Source organism: Panicum virgatum, chromosome 3K, assembly GCF_016808335.1.
Source record: "Panicum virgatum strain AP13 chromosome 3K, P.virgatum_v5, whole genome shotgun sequence".
Classification (NCBI taxonomy): Eukaryota; Viridiplantae; Streptophyta; class Magnoliopsida; order Poales; family Poaceae; genus Panicum; species Panicum virgatum.
In genome coordinates, this window is record NC_053138.1 from 51,686,351 (window position 1) to 51,714,059 (window position 27,709).

At 43.3% G+C, this 27,709-nt stretch overlaps 2 protein-coding genes across 3 annotated transcripts; one reads left to right on the forward strand and one right to left on the reverse strand.

Moving 5' to 3' along the window:
* Positions 1-13,160: 13,160 nt before the first annotated feature.
* LOC120699528 (GPI mannosyltransferase 2-like) lies at positions 13,161-19,053 on the forward strand. Of its 2 annotated transcripts, XM_039983537.1 has the most exons (8): positions 13,161-13,540; positions 13,633-13,738; positions 14,291-14,383; positions 14,473-14,668; positions 16,804-16,982; positions 17,813-18,066; positions 18,330-18,514; positions 18,602-19,053. In XM_039983537.1, exons 1-8 carry the CDS (start codon positions 13,228-13,230, stop codon positions 18,767-18,769), a joined length of 1,494 nt encoding a protein of 497 aa, XP_039839471.1. In that variant the 5' UTR covers positions 13,161-13,227; the 3' UTR covers positions 18,770-19,053. The 2 variants fall into 2 exon arrangements, with proteins under 2 accessions (XP_039839471.1, XP_039839470.1); XM_039983536.1 differs by having other exon boundaries at positions 13,165-13,540; positions 18,330-19,053.
* A 191-nt stretch (positions 19,054-19,244) lies between these two features.
* Positions 19,245-25,212, reverse strand: LOC120699529. The gene is made up of 6 exons (XM_039983538.1): positions 24,920-25,212; positions 24,045-24,414; positions 23,295-23,379; positions 20,148-20,234; positions 19,811-20,062; positions 19,245-19,634 (listed from the first exon to the last, which is right to left on the reverse strand). The coding sequence occupies exons 1-6, from the start codon at positions 25,087-25,089 to the stop codon at positions 19,561-19,563; spliced, it is 1,038 nt and encodes a 345-aa protein (XP_039839472.1). The 5' UTR covers positions 25,090-25,212; the 3' UTR covers positions 19,245-19,560.
* Between the last annotated feature and the right edge of the window lie 2,497 nt (positions 25,213-27,709).

Genomic DNA, 27,709 nt, shown 5'->3' on the forward strand with positions numbered 1-27,709 from the left:
GCGTCGCTTTCACGCTACTATTTGCAGCAGTATTCTGGCAATATAAATTGGCTAAGTATGCGCTTAACTCTTAATTAAGAAGATAAATAGTGCACGAGCACTCACCAGAGAGTGGCTCAGGCACCCAAATTCTACACTATTCTACGATAGCGACTTACTGGGTGGTGGATATGAGTGCGTGATTATTATGTGTGCGATTAGTGAAAATGCAGAGTATGGTATGCGTGCTTCTTAGGATCTTGGCTGGTTGGCGAAACCAAAATTTCAGCCGGTGGAGTGTCTTATGCTTGTGTAAATCCTACTCGGTACTCACCGCATGCATCACTAGCTTGCTTCAGAACCAGGCCTACCCGGTCTTCTCCCGAACTAACCCCGGCCGCGCGCACACAGGACTCAAGCTCTACCGTCTCCCCAGGCAGTTCCACCCGAAGGGAACACTTCTCTGCGGACACAGGCTCTCTCAGACGCCTCTCCATGGGCTAAACGAGAGCAACTCAACGCAGAGGTTTCTCCTCTAGGGTCCCTAGCGTAGAGACATCACCCCGTATGAACGAGCTCAAAGGAAAGCAGGGAAATTCACAGGAAAGCTTAATCCATTTCCACAGAGTAAACTTACATACGGCTTTCCCTTTCGGGAAACCCCAAGCACTTACACAACCTTGGATTACCTTACAGGCGAAGGGCGATTACAGCTTCTCCCTTATTTCTATATTACAATGGGAGTGAGATGGCTACTAATTAGGTGGAGTGGATGCGCTCTAAGTATTAGGCTCGGTGTCTTCTCTCCTCGCTGGCTGGTGTGGTTGGTGTCGAATGCCTGCGTCTGGCTTCTCCTTTTATAGAAGGGAGGAGCCTTTAGGCTTAAGGAAGCGCTGGACACCCGGCGTCTTCAATTATCCTCCTTTACTGTTGCCTGGACAGCTGGACGATAATGCTGGCTTCAATAATTGTCCTGGCTACAGTAGAACTCACTGTTCTGGACGGCGGTGCTGGCTTCAATAATTGTCCTGCCTACAGTAGGACTCACTGTTGAAATTACTATTTATTCCTTTTGTCTTGTCCACTTCCTTCACGTGATATTCTCTGGATATATTCGAGAATATATTCGGTGTATAGTCTTCCACGCCCGAATGATTGATGTCGCAGACATCAAGCAAACACTCTGCCATGCTTATCCACGGCGAAATTGTTGATGACACCTTATCAACACTGGCAATTATTTAAACATTAACACATATTTAATTTTCGTAATATATAACTCTTAATACTCTTGTTGCTGCCCATGACCACGAATATCTAGCATATCATCATCAGATATTGGCATATTCATTTTTGATTCATAATCCTTCTTTATATTTTCTTCATAGTCTTTCTTTATGGCATCAAAATTTTCCTTTATTTCATGCTTCACTTCTTGCCATATTTCTTCTTTTATATCTTTCTTCAATTGAGGAATTATTGAATCTAGCCTTTCTTTGATCTTCTTTTCAACATATTCTTCATTTGATGCTTCTTTTTTTACAGCATCCTTATATGTGGGCATTCTTGAAGGTCCATCTTCTCTTATATTTATTCCAGGCAAATTTGTCTTCACATCATTTGCCTTCCTATATTTTTGAATATATTCTTTTGCTGCAGGTTCTAGGAAATAAATTATTCCCAAAATATTTCTTGCATATGATAGGGCTTGATCAATATCTAAATATTTTTTCCATGATATTCCTCCATCTTTTTCTCTTTCTATTTGCTGAGCTATAACTTCTTCAAAGTTTACATAGATTCCTGGTGTCTTTCCCCTATATATGACATATATGGGTTTCTTTTCAATATTGCTCGATAAGTCTTTTGGTTGTATCTTCCCATTCATCATATGAAAATATTCAGCTAAACTGTTTAATATTGCAAGCATATAGCCTCTATCATCTCTCTTATTATTATATTAGAACAAAAAATTATCTAAAATGCATTCTTGTATTTCATCTAAGACAATATGGTCTTTAGCCTTAAATTTATAAGTATTTGGTGGAAAGATTCTCAATCTGTTTTCAGTTCCAAAGCTGAAACTTTCACCACCACTAGGACTCATTCCTCTCTTCATTCCTGCAAAATAGATGATCGTGAAAATATATCAGGCAAGGTATTATCTTTACCTTTTATATGCTCGAAGATTACTTTATAACCATTTCCTGTAATGATGTCTTCAAATAAAACCCATCTCCTAGTTGAGCTTTTCTTACTATTGACTTTATTATAATATTTACATATAGCTTCACAGTCTGTCCTTACTGTGAACTCTTTAAATCCTAAATATAATCTAAAATCATTTATTGCATTTATTACAGCTAATATTTCTCTATCAGTGTTATTTATAGCCTTTAACTTATATTTCCCTGAAGCGTACCTACATATTTTTTCTTCTATTTTTGGAGAGTACTTGTTCGGCTTTTGTTTTAATATAGCTCCCCATCCTATTTCAGATGCATCTGTTTCTATTATAAAATAATAATCATCTAAAGGTAATTCTAAAGGTTTTAGTTCTTTGACCTTTTCTTTTATGACTCTTACTAATCTTATATCTTCAGAATTAAAATGCTTCTACCCATTTTTCCTTAACTTTGCATACAATGGTCCAGCAAGTTTGGCTAGGTTTTCAATATAATTTCTAGCATAATTTACTATTCCTAAGAACTGTTGCAATGTCTTTTTGTCATTCATAATATCAGGGAACTGTAAAATTTTCTTTGCAATATGATCTTGTAAATAAATTTTTCCTTCTCCTATTTCATGACCTAAAAAATTTATCTTTTCTTTGCATATCTCCATTTTCTTTTTAGAAAGTATTAATCCATGTTGCTCTACCTTTCTAAAAAATGTTTCTAAATGAGCTATGTGTTCTTTATAGGATTTTGAAAAGATTAACAAATCATCAATATAAACCAATATAAATTCTTGGTTTTCATTAAAGATATTCTGCATCTTTCTTTGAAATAAAGCAGGGGCATTCTTTAAACCTAAAGGCATAACAAGCCACTCAAAATGGCCTTGAGGACACGTAAAAGTCCACTCTATTGATTCTTCTACCATCTTTACTTGTCAAAACCCAGCTTTTAAATCAAACTTTGAGAAATATTTACTTCCTTGTATTCTATTGATCCATTCTTGCTTATTAGGGATATTATAACCATCATCTATGGTGTTATCATTCAATCTTTTATAATTAATAACCATTCTTGATTTTCCTCTAGCTATTTCTGCATGATTTCTTACTATAAATGCAGCTGACCTATGAGGACTTCTGCTTTCTCTTATGGCTCCTAATTTTAAAAGCACTTCAATATGCATCTTGAATTCTTCTATATCCTTAGGTGTAGCTTCAATAGGACTTGTCTTAATTATATAGTTAGGATTTATTATATTAATTTTACACACAATACCATTCTTATCCCAATATTTCATTGGTATTTCTCCAATTATTTGAATATATTCTAATCTTTGCACAATTTTATCTATGTCTCTTTTAGATTTTATATCTCTATACCAATTGGGTGCAAAGGATTGTAAACTAATACATTCTATACATGAATTTGCCATATGAAATTCTTCTATATTTTCACCTAACTCCTCGTCTGTATGATTATCAAGGTCATTATCATCAGCTCCTTGGAGTTCTAAATTAGTCTTTCCGGTATTGGAATTTATAGTTTTACGCACTTCTGTTATGTATGGAATATTATCTTGATAAGGAATAAATGTAATTCCTTACTCATGTATGATCGTTGTTTGCAACGAGAATTGTAAAAATCTTAGTCCTAAGATCATATCATCATGTATCATAGATAGGTCTGTTATTGTAATCTCATCCATAATATATTTAGTATTATTTATTTGTACCTCAATATTGTAGGCTAACTGATTATGAAGCTTCTTTATTCCAGACATATCCGTGGATATATCTGCCTTTTCTTGATCTATTGTATGAACTATTTCTGGGCATCTTGCAAAATATTTATCATGCATAATATTTTTGGTACAGCCAGTATCAACTAATGCTAATATTTTGTAAGTGATAGTAGGTGTTAATTTTACTTTCACAGGTATTCTTATTCCTACAATTTCTTTAAATGGCAGTTTGACTATATATTTGCTACCAAAATTTATTATAGCATCCTTTAACTGTATGACACTATTATCTTTGTTGTTTGACTGTGTTGCACTATTATCCTTGTTGTTTATTATCATTTGGTCCTTTAACTCTATTCTTACCAGCTTTTTCTTCAGCCTTTTGTACCTCACTGAGTTCTATCTTACTTTTTAGTTCTTCTAGTTCCACTTCTAAACTATTTATTGTATTTTCTAAATTTCTAACTCTTCTGGTTAATAATTTATCTTCTGCTTCTAATTCTACTTCCTGTCTCCATCTTTGATTTCCAGCTTTTAAGCATGAAGCACATGCTTGCTTTAAGCATACACTACAAGTAAATCTATTTTCTTGACTAGGAAAATAAATGCAGAAAGCACATTTAATATTATAGTCACCTCTTCCTTGTATCCAATCATGATCACAATTTCCTTGATCCATTAATTTAGTTTTAACCTCCTCTAAGGTATTAATTCTTTCACTATTTATTTCTAATGCATCCATAGCATTATCAAGGTTATATAAACTTTCATTATCTAGAGAGTCTATAAAGTCTCTGTATTGTTGGGCATTATTTTCTTCGTCTACATAACTTTCTAAAGGTTCAATCATAGACTCTGGTTGTTTGTCCTCTTTTAACACATTATTTATCATAATATTACCTTTATGAGTGTCTGGATCCCTTTTTGCTTTATGATTCTGCACATCTTTCGGGTTTGACTCATCTTCCCACTTCTTTATCACAACTGACGCTTTATATTTCTTATCATTTAGCTCTCTTTCTTTGGATATCTTTTTTAAATAAGCTATCTTTCTTATAAAATAATTTTTTTTTCTCTAATAGCAGACCATTCACATAACATAGAAGTATTATATTCATCAGGAATTTTACTTAGTTTAAACTCGTACTGCTTAATTTCATTTTCTAAAGCTTCCATTTTAAATACGACTGAGATATTCTACTAATTCTGGTACTCTAAAATATGTCACAAATTCCCTTAAATTCAAATTTTAACAACCACGGCTCTAATACCAGTACGGGGAACAACAGGGAACCGAACTCTTCGAAATTCAAATTCAAAATCACGAGTTACTATTCACGACACTATTCAAATTCAGCAGTTACTATTCAAATTCGTGGCACTATTCAAAATATCCGATACTATTCAAATTCCGAGTATGAATAGGAAAATCCCACTCACAAGGTGGATGAACCACTTAAGGAGGTCTCCTCTTTATGCACTATTCTTTAGAAATAATTAGGGAGTATTTAGCAACTCAGCGACCAGAGCGTCGCTTTCACGCTACTATTTGCAGTAGTATTCTGGCAATATAAATTGGCTAAGTATGCGCTTAACTCTTAATTAAGAAGATAAACAGTGCACGAGCACTCACCAGAGAGTGGCTCAGGCACCCAAATTCTACACTATTCTACGATAGCGACTTACTGGGTGGTGGATATGAGTGCGTGATTATTATGTGCGCGATTAGTGAAAATGCAGAGTATGGTATGCGTGCTTCTAAGGATCTTGGCAGGTTGGCGAAACCAAAATTTCAGCCGGTGGAGTGTCTTATGCTTGTGTAAATCCTACTCGGTACTCACCGCATGCATCGCTAGCTTGCTTCAGAACCAGGCCTACCCGGTCTTCTCCCGAACTAACCCCGACCGCGCGCACACAGGACTCAGGCTCTACCGTCTCCCCAGGCTGTTCCACCCGAAGGGAACACTTCTCTGCGGACACAGGCTCTCTCAGACGCCTCTCCATGGGCTAAACGAGAGCAACTCAACGCAGAGGTTTCTTCTCTAGGGTCCCTAGCGTAGAGACATCACTCCGTATGAACGAGCTCAAAGGAAAGCAGGAAAATTCACAGGAAAGCTTAATCCATTTCCACAGAGCAAACTTACATATGGCTTTCCCTTTCGAGAAACCCCAAGCACTTACACAACTTTAGATTACCTTATAGGCGAAGGGCGATTACAGCTTCTCTCTTATTTCTATATTACAATGGGAGTGAGATGGCTACTAATTAGGTGGAGTGGATGCGCTCTGAGTATTAGGCTCGGTGTCTTCTCTCCTCGCTGGCTTGTGAAAGCCGTATGTAAGTTTGCTCTGTGGAAATGGATTAAACTTTCCTGTGAATTTCCCTGCTTTTCTTTGAGCTCGTTCATACGGGGTGATGTCTCTACGCTAGGGACCCTAGAGGAGAAACCTCTGCGTTGAGTTGCTCTCGTTTAGCCCATGGAGAGGCATCTGTGAGAGCCTGTGTCCGCAGAGAAGTGTTCCCTTCGGGTGGAACTGCCTGGGGAGACGGTAGAGCCTGAGTCCTGTGTGCGCGCGGCCGGGGTTAGTTCGGGAGAAGACCGGGTAGGCCTGGTTCTGAAGCAAGCTAGCGATGCATGCGGTGAGTACCGAGTAGGATTTACACAAGCATAAGACACTCCACCGGCTGAAATTTTGGTTTCGCCAACCTGCCAAGATCCTGAGAAGCACGCATACCATACTCTGCATTTTCACTAATCGCGCACATAATAATCACGCACTAATATCCACCACCCAGTAAGTCGCTATCGTAGAATAGTGTAGAATTTGGGTGCCTGAGCCACTCTCTGGTGAGTGCTCGTGCACTGTTTATCTTCTTAATTAAGAGTTAAGCGCATATTTAGCCAATTTATAATGCCAGAATACTGCTGCAAATAGTAGCGTGAAAGCGACGCTCTGCTCGCTGAGTTGCTAAATACTCCCTAATTATTTCCAAAAAATAGTGCATAAAGAGGAGACCTCCTGAAGTGTATATATATATATACATATACATATACATATACATATACATATACATACATATACATATGTATATATATATATGTATATATATACATATATATATACATATATATATATACATATATATATATATATACATATATACATATATATATATATATATATATACATATATATATATATATATATATATATATATATATATATATATATATATATATATATATATATATATATGGCATTGAATGGTATTACAAAGCACTTTGGACAAGTTTTAATAGGATATATGCAGGTGGGTCCTTCTGGGTCGACCCGATCACTGACCCAGACAACCCAGCTATAGCTTGTTTTGGGTTTTGGGTCGACCCACCACAGAAATTCTTTGGGTTTTGGGTATTTGGTTGACCCAAGAAACTGGTACAGTCTCGTGATTCCTATGCACCTGCCGCTAAGGGGCCGTATAACGGCGAGGCTGCTGGATATCGTCGTGGTCACAATCAAGCTCTTGGTGAGAGGCCGCCACCACTGCGATGACGCCGATGAATATCGTCTCTCGTGCGCTCTTGATCAACCTCGCCGCCGTCTTTTGCGGGAACTGCGGCTGGCAATGCCGACACCAGGAGCGAGCAGCAGGTGCCGCGCAGTAGACTGATGAAAGGCGTCAAGCAACTCTTCGACAACGGCACATTACCAGGCTGCCTGATATGTATGTCTTGGTAAATGGCTCGGCGGCGGCGCTGTCCAGCATGCTGCCGCCGGCCGCCGCCGTGGTTACAGTCTGCACGTCGCCGCCGCCGCCGCCGCTGCAGGGACGAGCTCTCGTTGTCATCTGCCTCGCCTGCATCCTCTCCAGCGCGCCGTCATGCTGGAGACACTGACGTTGCGGGCGGGCGGCGCGGATTCTTCTTGATCATCGATGCTTGAAGATGACGTTGTGCGACCCAGTGGGTAACAACAACCGACGGTGTCATACCCAATTTGGCACTAGATATTAGTGGGTTGGCCTATGGGTAGGAATGCAAGTGAGTATCCATTAGTGTTTTTGAATTTCTCGTTTTAGTTTATTTTCTCTCCCAAATTAATTACGTAGTATATATGTTATTATTTTATTTTATCAAATTTTGGGTTGACCCATTGATCCAAAAAAGGTGGGACTTGCGAAAAGGTCTGTAGTCTAGTGATTTTAAGAGCCTCGGTAGCACCTAAGGTCCCGAGTTCGACTCCCCATGGGAGCGAATATTCTGAGATTTAACGGCGTTGTGCATTAAGTGGTATGCGACGTTCCCATCGACAGCGAAGCGCCTGTCAATCTCGAGGATTTGCCAGCTCCGTCTTCGAAGATGCTCATAGGGGTAGGTTTGCGTACGTATATTCATAGGGGTGTGAATGCGCGTGCGTTGTGAATATCTAAGATGTACTGTGTAATCTAAAAAAAGATGCGCTATTAAAAATGATGGGACTTGCATCCCTACCTATGGGCTATAGAGTTGGGTAATGGGTCCATGTTTCAAATTTGGGTCAACCCAGTTAAATCTGCATCGTAAGGGCCGTGGCTTCCCCGGACCAGCGTGGGCCGGGCCGGAAATCTTGATATAGGGTGTTTTTTATATATTTTTTTAAAAAAAATTTACAGAAATATATTTTTAGTTTTAGATTTTACAGTTGTATACCCCTACCGCCCCGCATGGGGCGGTAGGGACCTATATGTAAATAAAAATATTTTTTTTCGCAGAGGTCCTTGGCGGGTGCCTGCCGCCCCCCTGCCGGGCGGCAAATATAAAACTCCGCCCCTTCCCTCGCGCTCTCATTTTCTGCCCATGAGATCCAGAGAGGGGAGACGGAGAGAGGAGGGGTGAGGGAGGTAATTCCACCGGCGAAGCCCTGCCGGATTTTGGATCCGAACCGCAGGTAACCAATATTTCTTAACTATTATAGACTTGTTTCTAAAATAATTATGAATTAGAATAGATTTAGTTTTTGGATAGTGAAATATAGAATAGTAAACTTAGAATGACAGTAGCTTATTGTTATTGGAGCATAAGGCAATGGCTGCCTCCAATTCCGTTGGATTTTCATGGACCGAAGAAAAATCTAGTATATTTCTTGAGATCATAACACATCTTGTAACCAGTAAGAAGTGTGATCCATTAGCGGATGGTACGATAGAGATGATGTTGTCCAAATTAGTTGAGTTTTAAGATTTGACATTCTTTCGAGGTATTACAATGCAAGATTTAAAAAAACACCTGCTAGAACGTCGTAAGATATACATGAGGGTATGTGAACTAGCGAATCATCCTATGTTATTGGATTCTTACAAACTACTTGTAAGATATGGATGCGGCCAGAGGTGTATGAGATGCACATTAAGGTAACTCTTATTCAGTTCTAATCTCGTCCGTCATTTGTAATCCATATTTACGGAATAGTAAAATTATTGTGTAATTATATGCTAGGATTAGCCCGAGGACACGGAGTTGATTAACAATTCAATACCAAATTTCCGTAAATTGGTATGTATCTTCGGTGGAGTTGTGCCGCAAACTAGACGAAGGAGGTGGAAAAGATCTTCGGGTGATAATTCTTGGCCTCCGCAAGAACAGATGACCGGAGGTTCGTCAAATCATGCTGTACCACCTCGAGCACCTAGTTGTGTTAACTGGGATGACGATATGGATGACTTCATGCCCCCCAAATCATGGTCTCGAACACCTAATGTTCATCGCCCTGTACATGAACCTAGAACCAGAAAAGAGAGAAAAGAAAAGTAGAGAGGTTCGTCAAGTAATGCTGCACCACCTACAGCACCACCATCTGTCAACTGGGATGACGACTTAGATGATTTCATGACATGATCTGTAACATATGATGGACATCGGTTTTAGATTGTGATGTAAATTGTGACGGGATGCCTGTACCTTTAATTGCAATACTTATATGTATGCTATGTTTGATTGTAATGATTATATTTATGATACAATACCACATAAGATACAATGAACGAAATATAAATAGAATGTTAAACAAAATACCACATAACATTTTACATTGAAGGTTTCATTCGTTACAACCAAATTCGAGACAAATACATAATATACTTAGTTTCGTACACACAAATACATTGCAAGCTGTTACGTGCACAACTAAATGCGGCGAATTCTTGTAGGTGGAGCCGATCCATCCGTCGGATTTCCGGAAGGTCCAGCCTCGGCAGCAGCAGTGGGTACTGAAAGCTGTGGGCACTTCTTGTAAGTGTGACCGTCTGCTCCACACAAGTTGCAACATTTTTTCTTCTTTCCAGCCTCGGACTCGTCCATTCCATTCCGGATACGACGTGTCAGCCGTCGGCCTATGCCTCGCTTCGTAGCTGCATCAGGGATGAGCATTGGATGGGGTTTTTTTTGAGTGAATGGGCCTAGAATACCGATGCCGTATATCTCATGACACCAAGTCTGTGTTGCGGCTTCTTTTGTGAAATATTGAGAAATATATGACGCAGCATCTAACCCAGATACAGAACAAGCCGCGATGACATGGGAGCATGGTAAGTGAGGCACCTTTGGCTTCTGACATCGGCAGAATACCCTCCCGTCAATGGTTATCAAAACTTCTTGAATTACCCTTTGTCTGCAGACACCCTGTACGGTCCTATCCCTGCATGATATCTCAAATCTTTGCTCCTTTGTGCCCATCGATATGACTGAGTGAAATCGAGCCTTTTCAATTTTTTTTCTCCATGTACTCATTGACCCTTCTGCAAAAATACACTTCTGGATCATTGAGTAAGGAAGCGGCTGATGCGTATCGCTCCCTAAAATACCTTATACATCCATACATGATGAACTCAACAATGCCAATAAGAGGAAATCCACGAACACGACGCATTACCATATTGTAACATTCAGCATGGTTGGTCATCTCGATCCCATAACGTCTCCCATCTGTGTCATACAGAAGTGACCACTTCTCTTTAGGCGCACCATCAATCCACTGTGAAAATGGCTTAGCATGTCCAACTAATGAATCTGTAGAATGTCTCCTGCTGGATGATGAGGCCTGTCTCTTAAGAAATTCAGCGCTCATGTCATCAATTATACCCCATAAAGCATCGAACTTCCTCTGCTGATTCTGAGTGCACAATCGCTTGAACAAATTCATTAGATCCTTATTCTTGAACCGCTCATAAAAGTTAGCAGCCATATGCCTCACACACCACATATTGACAACATCTGGCCATATAGGAGGTGAAAATTGACTACCTTCTTGGAGCTGCCTTATAGCTGCAAGTAGACCTGCATGCCTATCACTGATAAGGAAAACATTAGGCCTTCCAGCAACAACGTGAATCTTCAGACGTTCAAAAGACCAGTACCAGCTTTCTGTGTTCTCATTCTCAACAAAGGCAAAGGCGATGGGAACTATCTGCTTGTTGCAATCAATTCCGATTGCCGTCAATATTGTTCCCTTATATTTCCCTGTCAGGAAAGTGCCGTCAATACATAGAACAGGAATGCAGTAAATGAATGCCCTCACACATGCTCCAATGCAGAAGAAAGCTCGCAGCAGAATGCTTGGCCCCCCTGACAAGCTCGGTACACTGTATGTATCAAAAGCACTTCCAGGATTTCTGTGCACAATTGCTTCAAGCATACGAGATAGATTGTCATATGATGCTTCATAAGTGCCAAACCTCATCTCAAATACTTTTTGTTTAGCCTGCCAAGCCTTTGCATAGCTGATCACATACTGGAAATTCTGTTCAATGCCCCTAATTATCAATGCAAGCTCGTAATCCATTTTGTCAAGAATCATCCCATACATCTTCTTAGCCACGAAAGTTGATGTGATATTATGATGATGTCCCACAACACCTGTCAATCTACAAGTATGTGGTGTAACAATTGAACATTCCCAGTGTGTCTTGAACTTTCCCTTATATGCATACACTCGCCATGTACAGTCTCTATCCGCACACCTCACCTCGTATTCTTTGCTGCTAGACTTCAGTACTCTGAATTCCTTTCTCAGAGATACAGCCCAGAGCTTCACAACATCCTTCACATCCTCAATGGTACGATACTTTGCCCCTTATACAATCTCATTCACTTTGTATTCAAACTCCGAACTCTTAATATCTTGTACCACTAGATTCCCAAAACCCTCTTCACGCCATTCACCTAGCACTGGAAAGCGCTCATCGTCCTTCATCTGTCAAACCTTGTGGTTCTGGTTCTAGAGCTTGCATATTCTCTTCTTCTTTATTATCTTTCATCTCTTCATTGCAGTCAGATGTTGTGTGTGTTGACCCTTCACCTAAATCACCGGTTTTCTGGTGAATCTGAATTTTCATTGCGAGAGGCCACCCACTTTCAAGAGCTGCGTGCATGTAATGTTGTCATTCTTCCGTACTACTTATATGCGTCAACTCTCAGAAATCCCCATTAGTTTCCCAGGAAGTCAAGGTATGAACCGTAAGCAAATGGGTCTTTGGGTTCACATTGAACATCCTGTGAAGACATTTCCGTATGGACTCAAAACTCCTCTCTAGGGGTTTATCTAGACTGCACTGTCTTTTTTCCAATGCTGATAGATTTACTCCATAGGAATCATGAGTAATTCTATAGAAGTCACCGTAATGAACTTGAAACGCCACTTTGCTCGACATATCTGGCCATGCAAACACTTCATTTTAATTAATCTAATATCTAGAAATATGCTATGACTTCAATTATAACCAATAATCCGAACCCTAAGTGCTTACAATAATAAAAAAATACTAATCATAAAATTAAACATACAAAAATTCTGGAATGACAAAGTTGAGAAATATTGGTTACCTGCGGTTCGGATCCAAAATCCGGCAGGGCTTCGCCGGTGGAATTACCTCCCTCACCCCTCCTCTCTCCCTCTCCCCTCTCTGGATCTCGTGGGCAGAAAATGAGGGCACAGAGGGAAAGGGCGGAGTTTTATATTTAGGGCGGGAGCCTGCCGCCCACCTGCCGGACGGCAGGCCCCCTGCCGCCAAGTGGTGGGGCGGCAGGGGGGGCCTGTCGCTCGGCAGGGGGCGGCAGGCACCCGCCAAGGACTTATATGTAAATAAAAATTTAGGTCCCTACTGCCCCCTGCCGGGCAGTAGGGGTATAGAACTGTAAAATCTAAAACCAAAAATATATTTCTGTAAAAAAAAATTGAAAAATAAAAAAGACCCTGATATAGGTTGCATTTGGTGGGCTGCGACCAAGACCTGTGATGTGAAGAAGCACCACCAGGCCGCAGCTCAGAGCTTCCTCTCCGCCGCCCGACCCGATGGCGCCGCCGCTCGCCGGCGCGGTCCGCCTCGCCGCGGCTTCCCGCGTGCTGGTCCTGGCCCTCTCCCTCCTCGCCCGCCTCCTCTTCCGCCCCTACGACACCTCCGCGTCGCTCACCCTGCCCTGCCTCTCCTCTTCCCCCTCCTCCTCCTCCTCCGCCGCGTCCGCGAATCTCTCCGCCGCCGTCTCGTCGCTGGCCGTCTGGGACGGCGTCCACTTCGCCCGCGCTGCCGAGTGCGGGTACGAGTACGAGCAGTCCTTCGCCTTCCTCCCGCTCCTCCCGGCCTCCCTCGCGCTCCTCGCCCGATCCCGTAAGCCTCGCCCCCCCCCCCCCCCATTGTTCTGTGCCGATGCGCGCGCTTGATCTGATCTTGTCGTCTCGATCGATCCTTCTCCCGTGCAGTGTTCGCGCCGCTGGTGCCGGTGCTGGGGTACAGGGCCGTGCTCGTGCTCTCCGGGTATGTCCTCAACAATGTCGCGTTCGTCGCCGCCGCGGCCTACTTCTACAGGTGATCGACGTTTAATGAACTCTATTGTTTACCTGTTCGTGTTCTCATTGGTTCTTCGTTGTTTCTACACGCTTCATGTATTGTCACTTGCACGCCTAAATTGGGACATCTTAAGTGATTCATGGGTGCTATTAGGTTCTTGATTTGACTATGCTTGATAGCATCGCACATTGGAACACAGTAGCTGTGTTTCCTGTGCATTGCCGGAATTGTGCCAATTCAGAGTTTTTGAGCGAACATGTTTGGTTGCTTCATGAGATAGTCTGCTAATCTTTGATGTGTTTTGTAGATTGAGATTCTTGTGAACTTCATTTGGTTCGTCTTGTTTTACAATATGTTTTGGTAGTTCCAATGCAAACTCTTTGCATAAGTTTTATTTAATTTTAGTTAAGCGCAGTCATTTGAAGTGTAGGACAATCCATCTCTAATTGCTAGAGTTCGCAGTTTTCCTCTACTCAATCATGTCTGATCATATGGTCATGAAAGGTCAGAAGTTAAACCTTTCCATGCATATTGCTGCATTACTAAGGCGATTACCAATTCTTATTTCAGATTATCCGTGTTGATCTTGAAGGACCAGAGAGCAGCTTATCGAGCATCTGTTCTGTTCTGTTTCAACCCTGCTTCTGTATTTTACTCGTCATTGTAATATTCTTTCCCTTTCGACCATTGCTAGTAAAGAAACTCATATGTTCGGCATATCGTAACAGCAACATAAATTGTCGTTTTGGCAGGTATTCGGAAAGTCTTTATGCGCTGTTTTCTCTTGGAGGACTGTTCTACCTGTTTTCGGGTGCTAATACTGTTGCAGTGATAATGCTCGCTCTCTCTGGTTCAGCTAGGTCCAATGGAGCACTTAATGCTGGTTATTTCTGTTTTCAGGCCTTGCTACAAGCATATGATGCTGCTGTTCAAAAGAAAAGGCCCTTGGTACGTTCCACTTCAGTTGTTATTGTAAACAGAAATACTTGACATGAAAAGAAGACTGGATGACATGTTATATTGCATTAATTTTGTTACGGTAAGAGAGGAAGAAGATGACTACACTGTGTGTATGTCTTGATAGAGGCCCAAAGGGCAACATATATAGTACAAGAAGAGACCCCCAAACCCTAGATACTAGAATATTACCATTATACCCTTAACACCCCCTCTCAAATGCAACGTGAATACAATGTCGTTGCATTTGGAGAGTTGACACTAAGCATTGGACAAACACAATGCACAACACTATGATTACATGACACAAGATACATCCAAAGTCCGAAAATGAAAGATGTCGAAGAAGCGTGCAACTCTTGAACTTGTCGATGTAGAAAATGATCTCCACAAGAGGGTATCGCCTTCACAACCGTACTTCAGCGAATAGCCCGAGTCTTCACAAACCAGTACGTCGACTCTTCAACATGAACCTTGCTTTGGAGACTTTGAACTTGACAAAGTAGTGGGATGTGTCAAACCAGCCAAAAGTAGAAAGCACCACTGCAAGACGGCAAGTGGCGAGACAGGAAGGTGATGACGACAAATAGACGGCCATTGATCATGACGTGGAGCAAGACGGCTCCGAAAGGGACCAAGAGGGCATTGTCGCACCAACGATAATGATGTGACTAGCTAAATCGACGGGACTTAGCTAACCAGAATAAAAACAAGATATGGGCTGATTTGACAAGGAAATGGTGGACACGCACGGCATTGACGAACTGGAGATGTATAACTGGACTTGGATTGACACTAATGCAATGTGACACTGACTGAGATGCTAGCAGAAGGATGCAGCTGGGATACGATTCGCTGCAGCAAAGAACACATTTAAGCATCAAGCAAGGACTGCTAGCAGCTGATATGGATGGACACATCACACATGTGGACTGAATATACTGAAGAAAAAGGACTCAAGGCAGCAGCAGATGACAGCAGCAAGCACAAGCAAAATATGAATTGCAGTAGATGGACACCAACAGCAGCAGAATTACGGAGCAACGAAATTGGACTTGGATTTCAGAATAGCAGAACAGAGGAAACAGAGGAACCTGCTACTCACGAGCGGAAGATGCAGGTGAACAAGCAATGGCGACCTCTGCGATGATGGGCGGCAGGATGACGGAGAAGATACGGCCGGCTGTGATTTGAAGGAGCCAAAGATGAGCAGGCCTCTGCTGCTCCAATCCCGGCCGCAGAGCGCACGGGCAGCAGCATCCCGGCGAGATCCGCAACAGGCGGACGACAGGAAGGCTGCGACGGGGCGAAGACGAGGCGCTGCAGAGGACGGCCGACAACTGGAGGCCGCGACGGCGGGAGCGGACGGACGGCACCGCGCGGGCCCGCGACAGGCAGTAGGCGGGGGCTGCTGCTGCGACGGGCAGCTGCTCCTCCCGCGACAGCAGCTGGACGGGCGGGCGGTCGTGACGGGTGGACGACGACGACGGGGACAGAGGGGCCGCCGCAACTGGCGGCAGCGACAGGAGGCCGCAACAGGCGGCGGACAGAGGATGACGGCGACGGATCTCCCCGCTCCCCACGCCCGACGAGCGGGCGCGGCGGTCGATCCGCGACGGGCGGATCTGCACCGCCACCGCCCCCATGGCTGGACGGAGCGGAGGAGGGCCGGGATGGACGGCACGCCGGGCGGCGACGGGCGGATGAGGGCAGGGACGGCCGGATCGGCCACGACGGGAAAAAAAATTGGTACGCTGCTCTGCTCTGCTACTTCGACTCAACCTACAAGAGGGAAAATGGGTTTGGGGCTTGGATTTGCCGCCCCCGGGAGGGAAGAATTGATTCTCCCGGGGACGGCGCCGCGGGACGACGAGGGTGGCGGACCGGATCTAGGCAACCTCAAGCTCTGATTCCATGTTACGGTAAGAGAGGAAGAAGATGACTACACTGTGTGTATGTCTTGATAGAGGCCCAAAGGGAAACATATATAGTACAAGAAGAGACCCCCAAACCCTAGATACTAGGATATTACCATTATACCCTTAACAAATTTATCTTTTGTTTCCATAAGATGCAATCAGCAATGACATGCTTATCTAATAAGTCTTCTTTCTTTTATTGGCCAGTTGGTGGTGCTGGCTCTTGTAGCTGCAGCTTTGCGTTCCATTTTCATATTTCTACCATTCTTTGCTTTCCAAGCATATGGATATTTGAACATATGCGTACATGGGAGCTCTGAGGAATTGAGGCCATGGTGCAAAGCAAAAGTTCCACTTTTGTATGGCTTCATTCAAAGCCACTACTGGTAATTATTTCTATCTTAAAGTAGCGTATTAGACTATTAGTATTAGTCAAAGCTAGCATCCTCTTTGTCCTTGCTTACCTCTGGAGTTCTACTAGGGCAGTATTGCATCACTTTATGTATGATTATATGCCTATACAGGGCTCCGTGCATATTTTGATTGATGATTTGTTTTTTACAACCATAAGAACTACATGCCCATCTTTCATGGATTTGGCTTGCTTGTTCCTTTGCTGTTCATCCTGTGATCTATTGCATTAATTGTTAACTAATCATCTTAGGCCAGCTCCAGCGCTGGTCGAAAACGAACTGTGCGTCCCTCATGGTTTGTTTCAAACACTGCAGCCACCGAACCATAAGCGAACTCTTGAAAAAACGAACCATGTTTAAGATGCGAACCGAGCGGTACTCAAGCCCAATAAAATATTCGGCCCTGAGGTGAGAAAGCATGAAGAACAAGCGAGTGGGACATGCTCACAGGGGTGTTTGATTAGTTTAGTATTTTTTCTCGGGACTCTAAACCGAACTCAACACAACAGCTACCAAACGTAACCAAGGTTCGCTGAATTTGGAAAGCAAAATCGAACCACCACTGGAGCTGGCCTTATGTGCATCAGTCTGCTTGGTTGTCATAGTCCTGTGCTAAGATGAACATGGTTATAAGACAATTAGTGAAAACCCATCCTCATTTGTGTTCCTTTGAATTTTATTGGAATATTGTGATTTTCACCATTTTTCTAGGATGCAGCTGTTGTGTGCATTTTCTGAAGTCAGCATATTTACCTCTAGCATGCTTAACTGCTCCTTATAAGTTACTTTTGGTTTCTTTTTAGGGGAGTTGGTTTCTTGAGATACTTCCAAGTGAAGCAGCTGCCAAACTTTCTTTTGGCCTCACCAGTATTGTCGCTTGCAATTTATTCAATCATTCATTACACAAAAATGCTTCACCAACTTTTGCAAACAACTAGCATTCACAGGCAGATTATCACTGCTCTTGAGGAAAGGTCAGTTGAGTCATATAAAAAAACAGATGATATGACAGTGTTGAGGAGTGAACTTTCTGCTGGACTCACTAATAAAGCTCATGGTACTATTACAATATCAGTGATTTACGTTTTACTTTTTTTGAAAAATTATTGCTCATTAACAATTTTTTCTTGGATTATCTCGATGCCAAGTCTCTTTGAACTGACCTAACAAATATTTTTCTAGAAATTACATGTGAAAAGAATTTTTTTTATTGAGGATAACCGTACAATGTTGGGGTGACCTATGGATATAATTTTTTTTTTGGATCAATAGATAGGCATAAAGCTTTCATACCTGACCTTACAAATATTTCCTTGACAGGAAACTCTAAGGTTAAACAGAGAAAATCAGTTGCCACCGAGACAGCTTCTGCAACATTCCATGACACACTGTCGGCTAACCAAAATATCAAAGAGAATCAAGATGAGGGCACCATATTACTTGTTCCATTTGTTTTGCATCTGACCTTCATGACATTCACAGCTTTGTTTGTAATGCACGTCCAGGTCAGTACATGCTTTTTCTCATTAATAAAAGCTTGTATGGAGGCCCTACTGATTCATTGCTTACATACCAACTTCTGTTTGATGAAGGTATCAACACGGTTTTTGTCTGCTAGTCCCCCGATTTATTGGGCTGCTGCTCACATTTTGGCTTCCCCAAACTGCTCCAAAAGATGGGGCTATTTGATATGTGTTTATTTCATTGCGTACATTCTTCTAGGTAGTCTACTATTCTCCAACTTCTATCCATTCACGTAGGAACCGTGGCATGCCTGGTTGCAATATCCAACAGTGAACTGCACCACAATGGATTTATAGTGCTCATCTGTTTATTGCTTTGGGTGCATTAACTCAACTAGTTGGAGCTAAAGGTTTCCGTAGGTAGGCGCTCCCCAGGTTCAGCAGATATATATGTCGACTCACTTGTTTGGAACTTGCTATATATCAGCCAATGTATTATTCGTTCTACTTGTTGGAAAATGTTTTTGTAATTCTTGATGTGGCTGCTTCATTGGCTTGAGGTTCAAATGAACCTTATTCAAGTTTGGCTACCTTTTGTGAAAGTTCTGGTCTAGGGATTGGCAACTATTCTTAGGCCGTAGCTACCTTTTACTGATCTGTAAGCTGATTCATAGGATGGGAATTTGCTAAATGTAGTGTATAACTTGACTGTACCAGCAATCCAGCATGAAAAACCAGGGCAATGTTTACAAGGAAATTCAGCACATGGCAATAACAATGATGAACTTATGCCAAGTTAATTAACAAAAATGTTAAACAAAGTTTAGTATTCATTCCAAAATCTGATACGGTACAAAATTTCCAAAATCTGATACAGTACAAAATTTAGGTAGTACATGTTCAGATCTCACAAGTCACAAGGCCCGGAGGCAATCTCTGGAAGAAGTTGCTAAACTGAGCATAGAGGTGATAAATATTATTCATCAACTGTGAGCTTTCAGGTTAGATCAGAGATGATCAAACAGAGCAGACTCATGGCAAAGACTTGCGCATGGAGTGAACACTAATGTGCTCGAAGATCCAGATTATTACAGTGGTAGCTGCATCTTCTCAAAAACAATTATAGCAACAATTGGACCTGCCACATCTCCCAAGGCACAACCTGCAAGACATACAAGGATACCGTTAGCTGATGTCGCTTCATACTTATGCTAATGCACTGACCTTATTCTGCTAGTTCTACATGAACTATGAACAGACCTTTTTTTTTTTTGAGAAAACAAGTGCATGCAGCATCCTATTAGTTGCACTCAAGAGAGCTAGGAAATTATTACTCACCAAACCATTGTCCATGCACTGGATGGAGGAGGGCACCAATGCCTGCTCCAACTGAGGCCAAAACCAAAGAGAAACAACTTTTGATGGTAATGCCATAAACCTTCCTCCCAAACAATCTGAATTTATCCATATCGTCAAACTGTTCTTCGTCGTCACTTGGTAGTGTTTCATCGCTAGGCTTACGGATGAAACATCTGTATACCTCAATTATAGATTGCACGACCCAAGCAGCAGCTACTCCCAGTGCATGTGCTGTTCAAAGAAGAAATTTGTGACAACAAGAAAATTGTGAGAATGATCCCTACAAAAGAAAAATGCCAGCGCTAACAAATCGGACCTCGGAATGTTGTTCTGGCAACACAGAATGTGTACTGTGGAGTTGACATTCCCCTTGAAGCTTTCCTCTTTGCTGATTTCGAAGCGTCTATTGAAAGATAATTACATTATAATGCATAAAAAAGGAGCAATAGATAAAAGTGATAACAACAATAGTCATAAACTGAAACAAATGAACTGCAAGATATTGTTGAGTAGCGTCATCATATATTATATCTGCAAGATTGTCATGTGATCATGAAAGAAAATGCAGCTAGCATCTCTCTCGCACATGTGGAGATATGTAAGCTTGCAAAAACACAAGCTGGGTTGAGTCTAATTGAAATGCGGTAGGGTTGGACCTTTTGCACTCCAGCTAAGATTGGGTTGCATTTCATTTACTAGCGGATACATGTGCATCTAATTTTTATCTCGATTATGATATTTCTTCTTGTACATGTCTAAGTCATCAGATTCCACCAATACACATTAGCTGGTAAATGAAGGAATTATCGAATTTGCAACAATAACAGTCTGTTTCGCAATACTTTTGCTGTCAAAGTATCGCACCATTGAGAATAAAAGCCACTCGCTACACCTACTTCAATGATATAAATGTGGTTAAGATCTGGTTAATAAAATTTATTGAGGCATGTGTGGTTTTTAAAAGACTATTTTCTTAGACTTTGTGCACCTTTGGTCTCTGAACATGATGATTCACAAATAATGTGATATAGGGAAGTGTTTTTTGTCATCCAAATTATAAATGTCCGTATTACACTATTAACAGCTTTGTAAGAACCAATTCAGCTGGAATGTTCACATGGCCGTGAGTTAAGTTCACTAAGTTAAACAATTGAGAGAGCAGGCACCTCTATTACAGTCGTCCGACTAATCGCGATTAGTTGGGCTTATCGTTCCCTTGGCTCCGATAAGGAGCAACAAATAGGTATGAGCGACTAGAATTCTAGTCGTCCGATTAGTCGTCGATTAGTCGCGATTAGTCGTTCGACTAGGTAGGAAAACGATCAGATTTGCAGTAATGGGCCGTGTCAACTGTGTGGTTGGGCTGCTGGGCTGGCATTAGGCCCATTAGGTTTTAGGTATATATGCACAAATGCATTTGCTTCAGACCCGTTGTCGCCCAAATCTCACGAGTGACCAACTGACCATCATTGCGGTGTTCATGCTTGATATACACTATGTAATGTATAGTATACATAACATATCGGTCCTAGCATGATAGGACGACTATACAAACGACTAGGCTCGACTAATCAGCCTGATCGACGACTAATCTCGACTAATTACCTTATCGGTGCCATGGCGACTAGGTCCGACTAGACGACTGTAAAACATTGCCTCTATAGCACATTATCACCAGAACAAGGATAAGAAATCATGCCAGTTGGAAATTAACTATGAGTGATCGATGGTTAAGAAACTTAACTAAAAACATGGACAAAAGGTACTAAAAAGTAAGTGTGCATGTGGTCCACAAGTTTTTCTTCAAGCCTATTGGGTTGTTGTTCGACAGATTCATAGTTATGGATTTCTGGAGTAAAACATGTTAAAGTTCCCTACATGATGATATTTGTTAGAGTATATTAGGCAACTCCGGATATGGTTAGTTTAGAATTAATTGTAATCCCGAGATAACCTTTATTATCTCTATGAGAGGCTACTTGCCCTCCAAGCCATGTACTCCTATATAATCAGCCCAAGAGGCTCAAGCAATATATCGACCACATTATACGCATCATACTTTCCTACATGGTATCACGAGTTAGGGTTTCAATCCTCAGCCAAGAACCCTAGCCGCCACCGCTTCCGCTCCGCGCGCCCCCGGGGAGATCGATCTCCACCGGGGGCAGCGCCCTTGTTGGATGCCCGGCGGATCCCTTTGATTCGCCGTGCCTGTCGTCGTCCAACACAGCAAGGAGACCTACCCCGCCGCCAGGATCCGTCGCTGCCGTCGCCTCCGCGCGGGTGGCTGCCGCCGAGCGCCGCCGTGGGGGCCGCCGCCTCCTCGCGGGTGGCTGCCGCCGAGCGCGTGGATGAGGGCCGCCCCCTCCGCGCGGGCGGGCGCTGCCGTGGGGGCCGCTGTTTCCGCGTGGGTGGCCGCTGGTTTGCTCTGCCCTGCCCTGCTTTTCTCTCTTGCATGGGGAGATAAGGATGAGGGTGAGGGAGGGGCTAATCGCTAGGTGCACCCGAGATGTACCCATGGTCCTCCTGCTGCTGTGTTTCCTTTTTTTTCTCGATCAGAGATCGGGTTTTGCGTCGCCCTGTCGTTCGTCTTCGCTCCATCTCGACACTCCCAAGGATGAGGTTGTCGTTGCGCCTTCCCAGGTTGCAGCGCCGACGCTCGGGGTCAAGCCATCATCACCGGTGTCGCCGCCTTTTCAGGCGGTGACTCCATCCGCTACCGGTCCTCGTCAAGCTGGCACTTGATCCGAGTCCGCGCCTCCTGCCGTTCTCGCGCAGACACCGCCGCCGATGTTGCTGAAGGAAGACCCCCGTGCACTTTTCAGCTGTCTGGTCTACCATCACCATCCGCCGCTAACCGTCCTGCTGCTGTCCTCGGCCAGAAGCTGCTGATCTTGTGTACTCGGGTGCCTCGACGACGCTTCAGACCCATGCCCTCCTCCACGGCTTCGACCATGTCCACCTCGACCTCGACTACTTCGGCACTAAGGGGCTACCATCTGCTTGACAAGCCTCTTTGGCTCCCGTTCCAGCCACAACATCTGCTGCACATCGACGTGCGACTGCAGGGGGATGTCATCTGTTCGGCTTATTCTCCAGTCTCATCGTTTGCGCGCTCCCGTTGTGACTGCGGGGGGATGTTAGAGTATATTAGGCAACTCCGGATATGATTAGTTTAGGATTGATTGTAATCCCGAGATAACCTTTCTTATCTCTAGGAGAGGCTACTTGCCGTCCAAGTCATTTACTCCTCTATAATCAGCCCAAGAGGCTCAAGCAATATATCGACCACATTATACGCATCCTACTTTTCTACAATATTAATACAATGCTGGTGTCATCAAACAGAGGATCCATTGAAACACAATAACCCGATGCATAGCACAGTATTTTGAAATATGTAGAAAACTCATCAGATGTCACAAGTTGGGACAGCTGAGAAAAATTAAAGAAGCCTTATTACCTTTGAGAAGTTTCCATGCTGTTCTTTGTGAAACATGACGAACTACAATCCTTTCCAATACTCGTCTGGTTGTGACAATAGAAGTCTGAAATGTAAAAGGACAAGAGTATATATATAAATAACTTTATACTTTGAATAGGAAAAATAAAATGGCCTTTTGGCCAATCTTAAGCTTCTTCAATATAACTTAGGCTTCAGGTTATATGTGCCATAAACCTCCCTCCTCACAGGTTAGATTATTTGGGCTTTTAGTACAAACCAAACGAATTTTTTCATGACAATCCCAGGAAGCCCAACCTACCTGGCCTCAATTCAGATTCCAAGCCACATGAGATTACTAGGAACGAAGTTATAGTTCATATATACAGACAAAAGTATTATTACTTATTTTGAAGGTAGTCAAGATGGAATGCTAACATCACAGTAATATTCTTAAAAAGTGCAGCAAGTAAAAAGAATTCAAGCAACCTTTATTCATGTGTCAAGCAACCTTTATTCATGTGTAGTGTCAAGTTACACATTAGAAACGTTCAATATCAAGCTAATGAAGTGTTAAAATTAGAACATACTAACTAATCAATCTGGGTATCTGATCACCAGTTTGACAATAGAGTGTTTGCACAAAACATGTAAAAGTAAGTGCTTCCTACTGGAGATGCATACTAGGCAGTTCGTTAAAGTTAGAGAGCTGATTGCGGGCAAGTTCATAGAAAGCGTGTACAAGTAAATAAGAAAAATAAAAGAACTTACCTCACGCATGATTTGCTTCACTGAATTGTGGAAGGGAGTAACCAGATCCACATGCTTCTCTTCAGGAGCATCTTGAAGCAGATCTTCGTCCTCATCATCAGTATCAGCGTGAGGTTTAGGCTGTATGAGTGGCAAGTAGTACAACAGGAAGGACCTCAGGGTTGTGATGGTAAAATTCTTCAACCCAAACGCTGAAAAGAGTGGCTTCAGTTCCAAAGGGTATTCCTTTGTTGGGTGTTGGAAGTGGTCTGTCCTTGCTTGTTTGATGGAGTCGAGGATCTTGGTATTGATGTCATTAATAAGTTCAGGAGCGCCGTTCCATCCAGCAGTCGTGCCAGCATCGCAATGAGCAACAGTAAACCCAGGAAAGCTGAAGCAGGAATGCAAATTAACCAGTGTCAGGACAATAAAATCAAATGAAGCAAAAGAAGACTAAGAAAACTATAAGCAAAACTAAACGTCTCGATATCATCAAGACTGTGTAGCAATTTTTTACTGAGTAACTTTCGCATATAATTATAATCAGAATTCAACCTTACTAAACTACAATCAATCTTCCTGCCCGCAAGAATCTAATAAAAATCTAATCTTTCAACTTCCTGCTCTTCCCACGATAAAGCAAGAGACGCCAATCAACCTACGGCGACCAAACCCAGCACCACCGGAGCCTAGCTCGCTGCTTGCACCTAGAAGAGTCGATCAAATCCCTCGACACAGCTTGTGCTACACAGCGCGTCGAACACCTCGAGCGCGGCGCGCCTACACGGGTGAGCCGGGCGCTGGCAGCCAAGCACGCGCCGGGGGGAAGCCCCGGCTCGCAGCGCGATAAGTCCTAGCACGAGTAGACCGAGGTGGAGGGGGAGGGGCAGACGAACCCGAAGAGGTGGCGCGCGGAGAGGGGCACCCCGGTCGAGGAGAAGGCGGCGGCGGCGGTCGCGGCGAAGGCGGCGGCGGAGAGGCCGGCGTGGGAGTGGGCGGCGGAGGAGGCCCCGGCGCGGGGCAGGCGGGAGGTGAGGTCGAGGAGGAGCGCGAGGCCGACCGTCATGGCTGGCGCGCGGGGGGATCTCGAGCTTGTCGAGGCGATGGCCGAGCCGACCGCTCGCTGTCATGGAGAGGAGGAAGAAGGGGAGGAGCCGAGGCGAGAGAGATATGGGCCGGGTCCGAGTTCGGGCCGAATTGCGCCCAGCACGGCGTGCGAGTAATGGACTCTTCTTTTTCTTTTTTCCCCTACTATAAAAAAAAGATGGATTCCTTCCTCTTCTCTTCTTACAAATTCCGAGTTTGATAATACAAACATGTTATTTTTCAAAGTTTGAAATATTTTGAATGCTCTGATTCTAAAACAGCTTTCTGAATGAGAAGACGATGCACTCGCCACTCGATTGGTAATTGCCAAGGCCACTCGCTCACTCCTGATGCAAGAAACTAGTGTTTGGGTCCTATGTCTTCCCACATCTATTAGACACATGTATAGAAGTGGATCTCACAGCTCGTGATGGATTTAGGGGCGGTTTGGATTCCAAGGGCTAAAGTTTAGCCTCTATCGAAGGTTCAATACCAATAAGGAGGACTACACGTGAATAGAAGTTTTGAACTAATTATATAACACTGTTAACACTCAAAATTAACAGAAGGGCCATATTAGGGAGAAAATAAGGTTGGGGTCATATAGGGAAGTTTTGAAAAAAAAAGGAGGTTAAGGAAGGAAGAGCTAACTTTAAAGGGCCATATAGAGAATTTTCTTAAAACTCTTCCTCATCTCTCCTCGTAATGATACTACCAGCAAAATTGCTGATGTGGCATGTGTCGGTGTCCCGAAATGCCGACTAGTGAATTTGAGATTGCATGTCTAGCCCAGATGGTGCGCAAAGTAGATGCAAGGATGTGAACTGGTTCGGGTGAAATCCCTACGTCTAGTTCATAATGTTTGTGTAACTCGCTCTTGTTTGCGGTAGGGTTACAAACAATTGAAAGAGAGAGTGAGCTCCCAAGTCTCCAGTGGCTAAGTGTTGGATGGGTTTTCATGAGAGAGTTCAAAAGTTGGATCCCCTGCGCAGGAGGTCCCCCGTTCCCTTTTATAGGCCAAGGAGGGGGGGAGAGAGAGAGAGATAGAGAGAGAGAGGGGGGAGGGGGGAGGGAGGGAGGGAGGGAGAGAGAGGGTCTTTGGGATCAGGATCGTGTCTTCCTTCTCCACATGTGGGTCCTGCCGGTCATGTAGATGACGACAGAAGTGTCCGCGTGTCAACCCCCTGGCATGGTGAGCAACCTGAGCTCCCTGTTATGGCCTGTCACTTTCCATGGGTCATGTTGAGACGTGCATATCCCTATTCTAGTGCCAGAGGTTTGACCTGAGGCATGATCCTTGAATGCGTAGTAGTTGAGGGCGGCGCAAGTCCCTAGGGATCCTACACCTTCGAGCCGCCTTCCCTTTGGGGGTCAGACGAGGCCAAGTCTGCACCCTCGGGGTTGGGCGAGGCCGAGCCCGCGGCCTTGGGTTGGGTGAGGTCGAATATGTGTCCTCGGGGTCGGGTGAGACGGAACCTCCCCTTTGGGGGTCGGCTCCATCCTCACCGGTCCCCTATGAGGCGTCGTAGGCTAGGAAGGCACCACATGCCCCACACCTAGACCTCTACTAGGCGGTTGGGACTTCTTCTGCTAGTGGGCCGCCCATGGCCATGGGTTTGCCTAACTGGGCCAGGCTATCCGGTTGAAGCGGGCTAATCCCGTGGCTAGGCCCCTAAGGACCGTACTTCAAGGTATCCATGATATTTAATCCCGTTAGCATGTGTCATTTAGTGACTATAAACTTGGTCTAAAAGCATGATTAATAATTTACCCTGCTACTGCTACTGTCTTTATACTAGTGCCACAACACTTAAGATGCATCTAACAACCAACTCGTATAATCATTCGTTCTTATAATAATTTGTTGTTGATATAGTTTCCATCATTGATACGTAGCCCACCTCATCCTCTCATAAAGTATTTGTGTTTCAGTTGACGGTAAGCTCGCAACCCACTTCTTTCTATCTTCTCTTCTTTGCTCCGCATCAGCATTAATGTAATATGACAACTCATACAGCCTGCTTACATCACCGTATAATATCTGTTCTTAACCCGATCAGCAGTCACTGCTTGCTCTGTTTTCTTGAGTCTTGTTTTCCTCTGTTTTCTAGTATGGATTTAAATTTAAACTCGAGCTTCTGCCACGTCACGATATACGGTTCTATGGGAATAGGCCCATGTAGTGTAAACGGGCCTCTTTGGTCCTGTCCTGAGCTTTGCTGCTTGGCCAGGGTTGCAACAAAACAGGGCACCCAGGAAATCTTGAATGACTCAGTAAAGGGCGTACCCAGTGCCGTAGGTTTCCCGCACTTGAATGACTCAGTATTTAACAATTTACAATTGATGTTCTATAGAATCAGTTTGATTTGAGAAAATAAAAAATGAGAAATAAATCCTAGTTTCAAATGATGATCCTAATTGTATCCTCTTCTGCTCCTTTGTTTTCCCTTTGCTTGTAAATACACTCTTTAATGTCACTAGAGTGATTTTGCTCTTGGGGGTGGGAAACTTTAATTTGATCTCTCAGTTTTTTTTTGGGTGCTCCATACTATTCTTCAGGGACATATTAATGTACATTAATAGATCCTTTGAACCCACTT

Bases quoted from the DNA above. Each gene is read 5' to 3' on its own strand.
- LOC120699528 (XM_039983536.1), top strand. From the start codon at position 13,228: ATGGCGCCGCCGCTCGCCGGCGCGGTCCGCCTCGCCGCGGCTTCCCGC. The intron at 14,384-14,472 runs GTAATATTCTTT...TCGTTTTGGCAG, and splicing joins TCTGTATTTTACTCGTCATT to GTATTCGGAAAGTCTTTATG. The intron at 18,067-18,329 runs GTACTATTACAA...TTTCCTTGACAG, and splicing joins ACTCACTAATAAAGCTCATG to GAAACTCTAAGGTTAAACAG.
- LOC120699529 (XM_039983538.1), bottom strand. From the start codon at position 25,089: ATGACGGTCGGCCTCGCGCTCCTCCTCGACCTCACCTCCCGCCTGCCC. The intron at 20,235-23,294 runs GTAATAAGGCTT...ATCTTTCAATAG, and splicing joins AGCATGGAAACTTCTCAAAG to ACGCTTCGAAATCAGCAAAG. The intron at 19,635-19,810 runs GTGAGTAATAAT...TATGTCTTGCAG, and splicing joins AGTGCATGGACAATGGTTTG to GTTGTGCCTTGGGAGATGTG.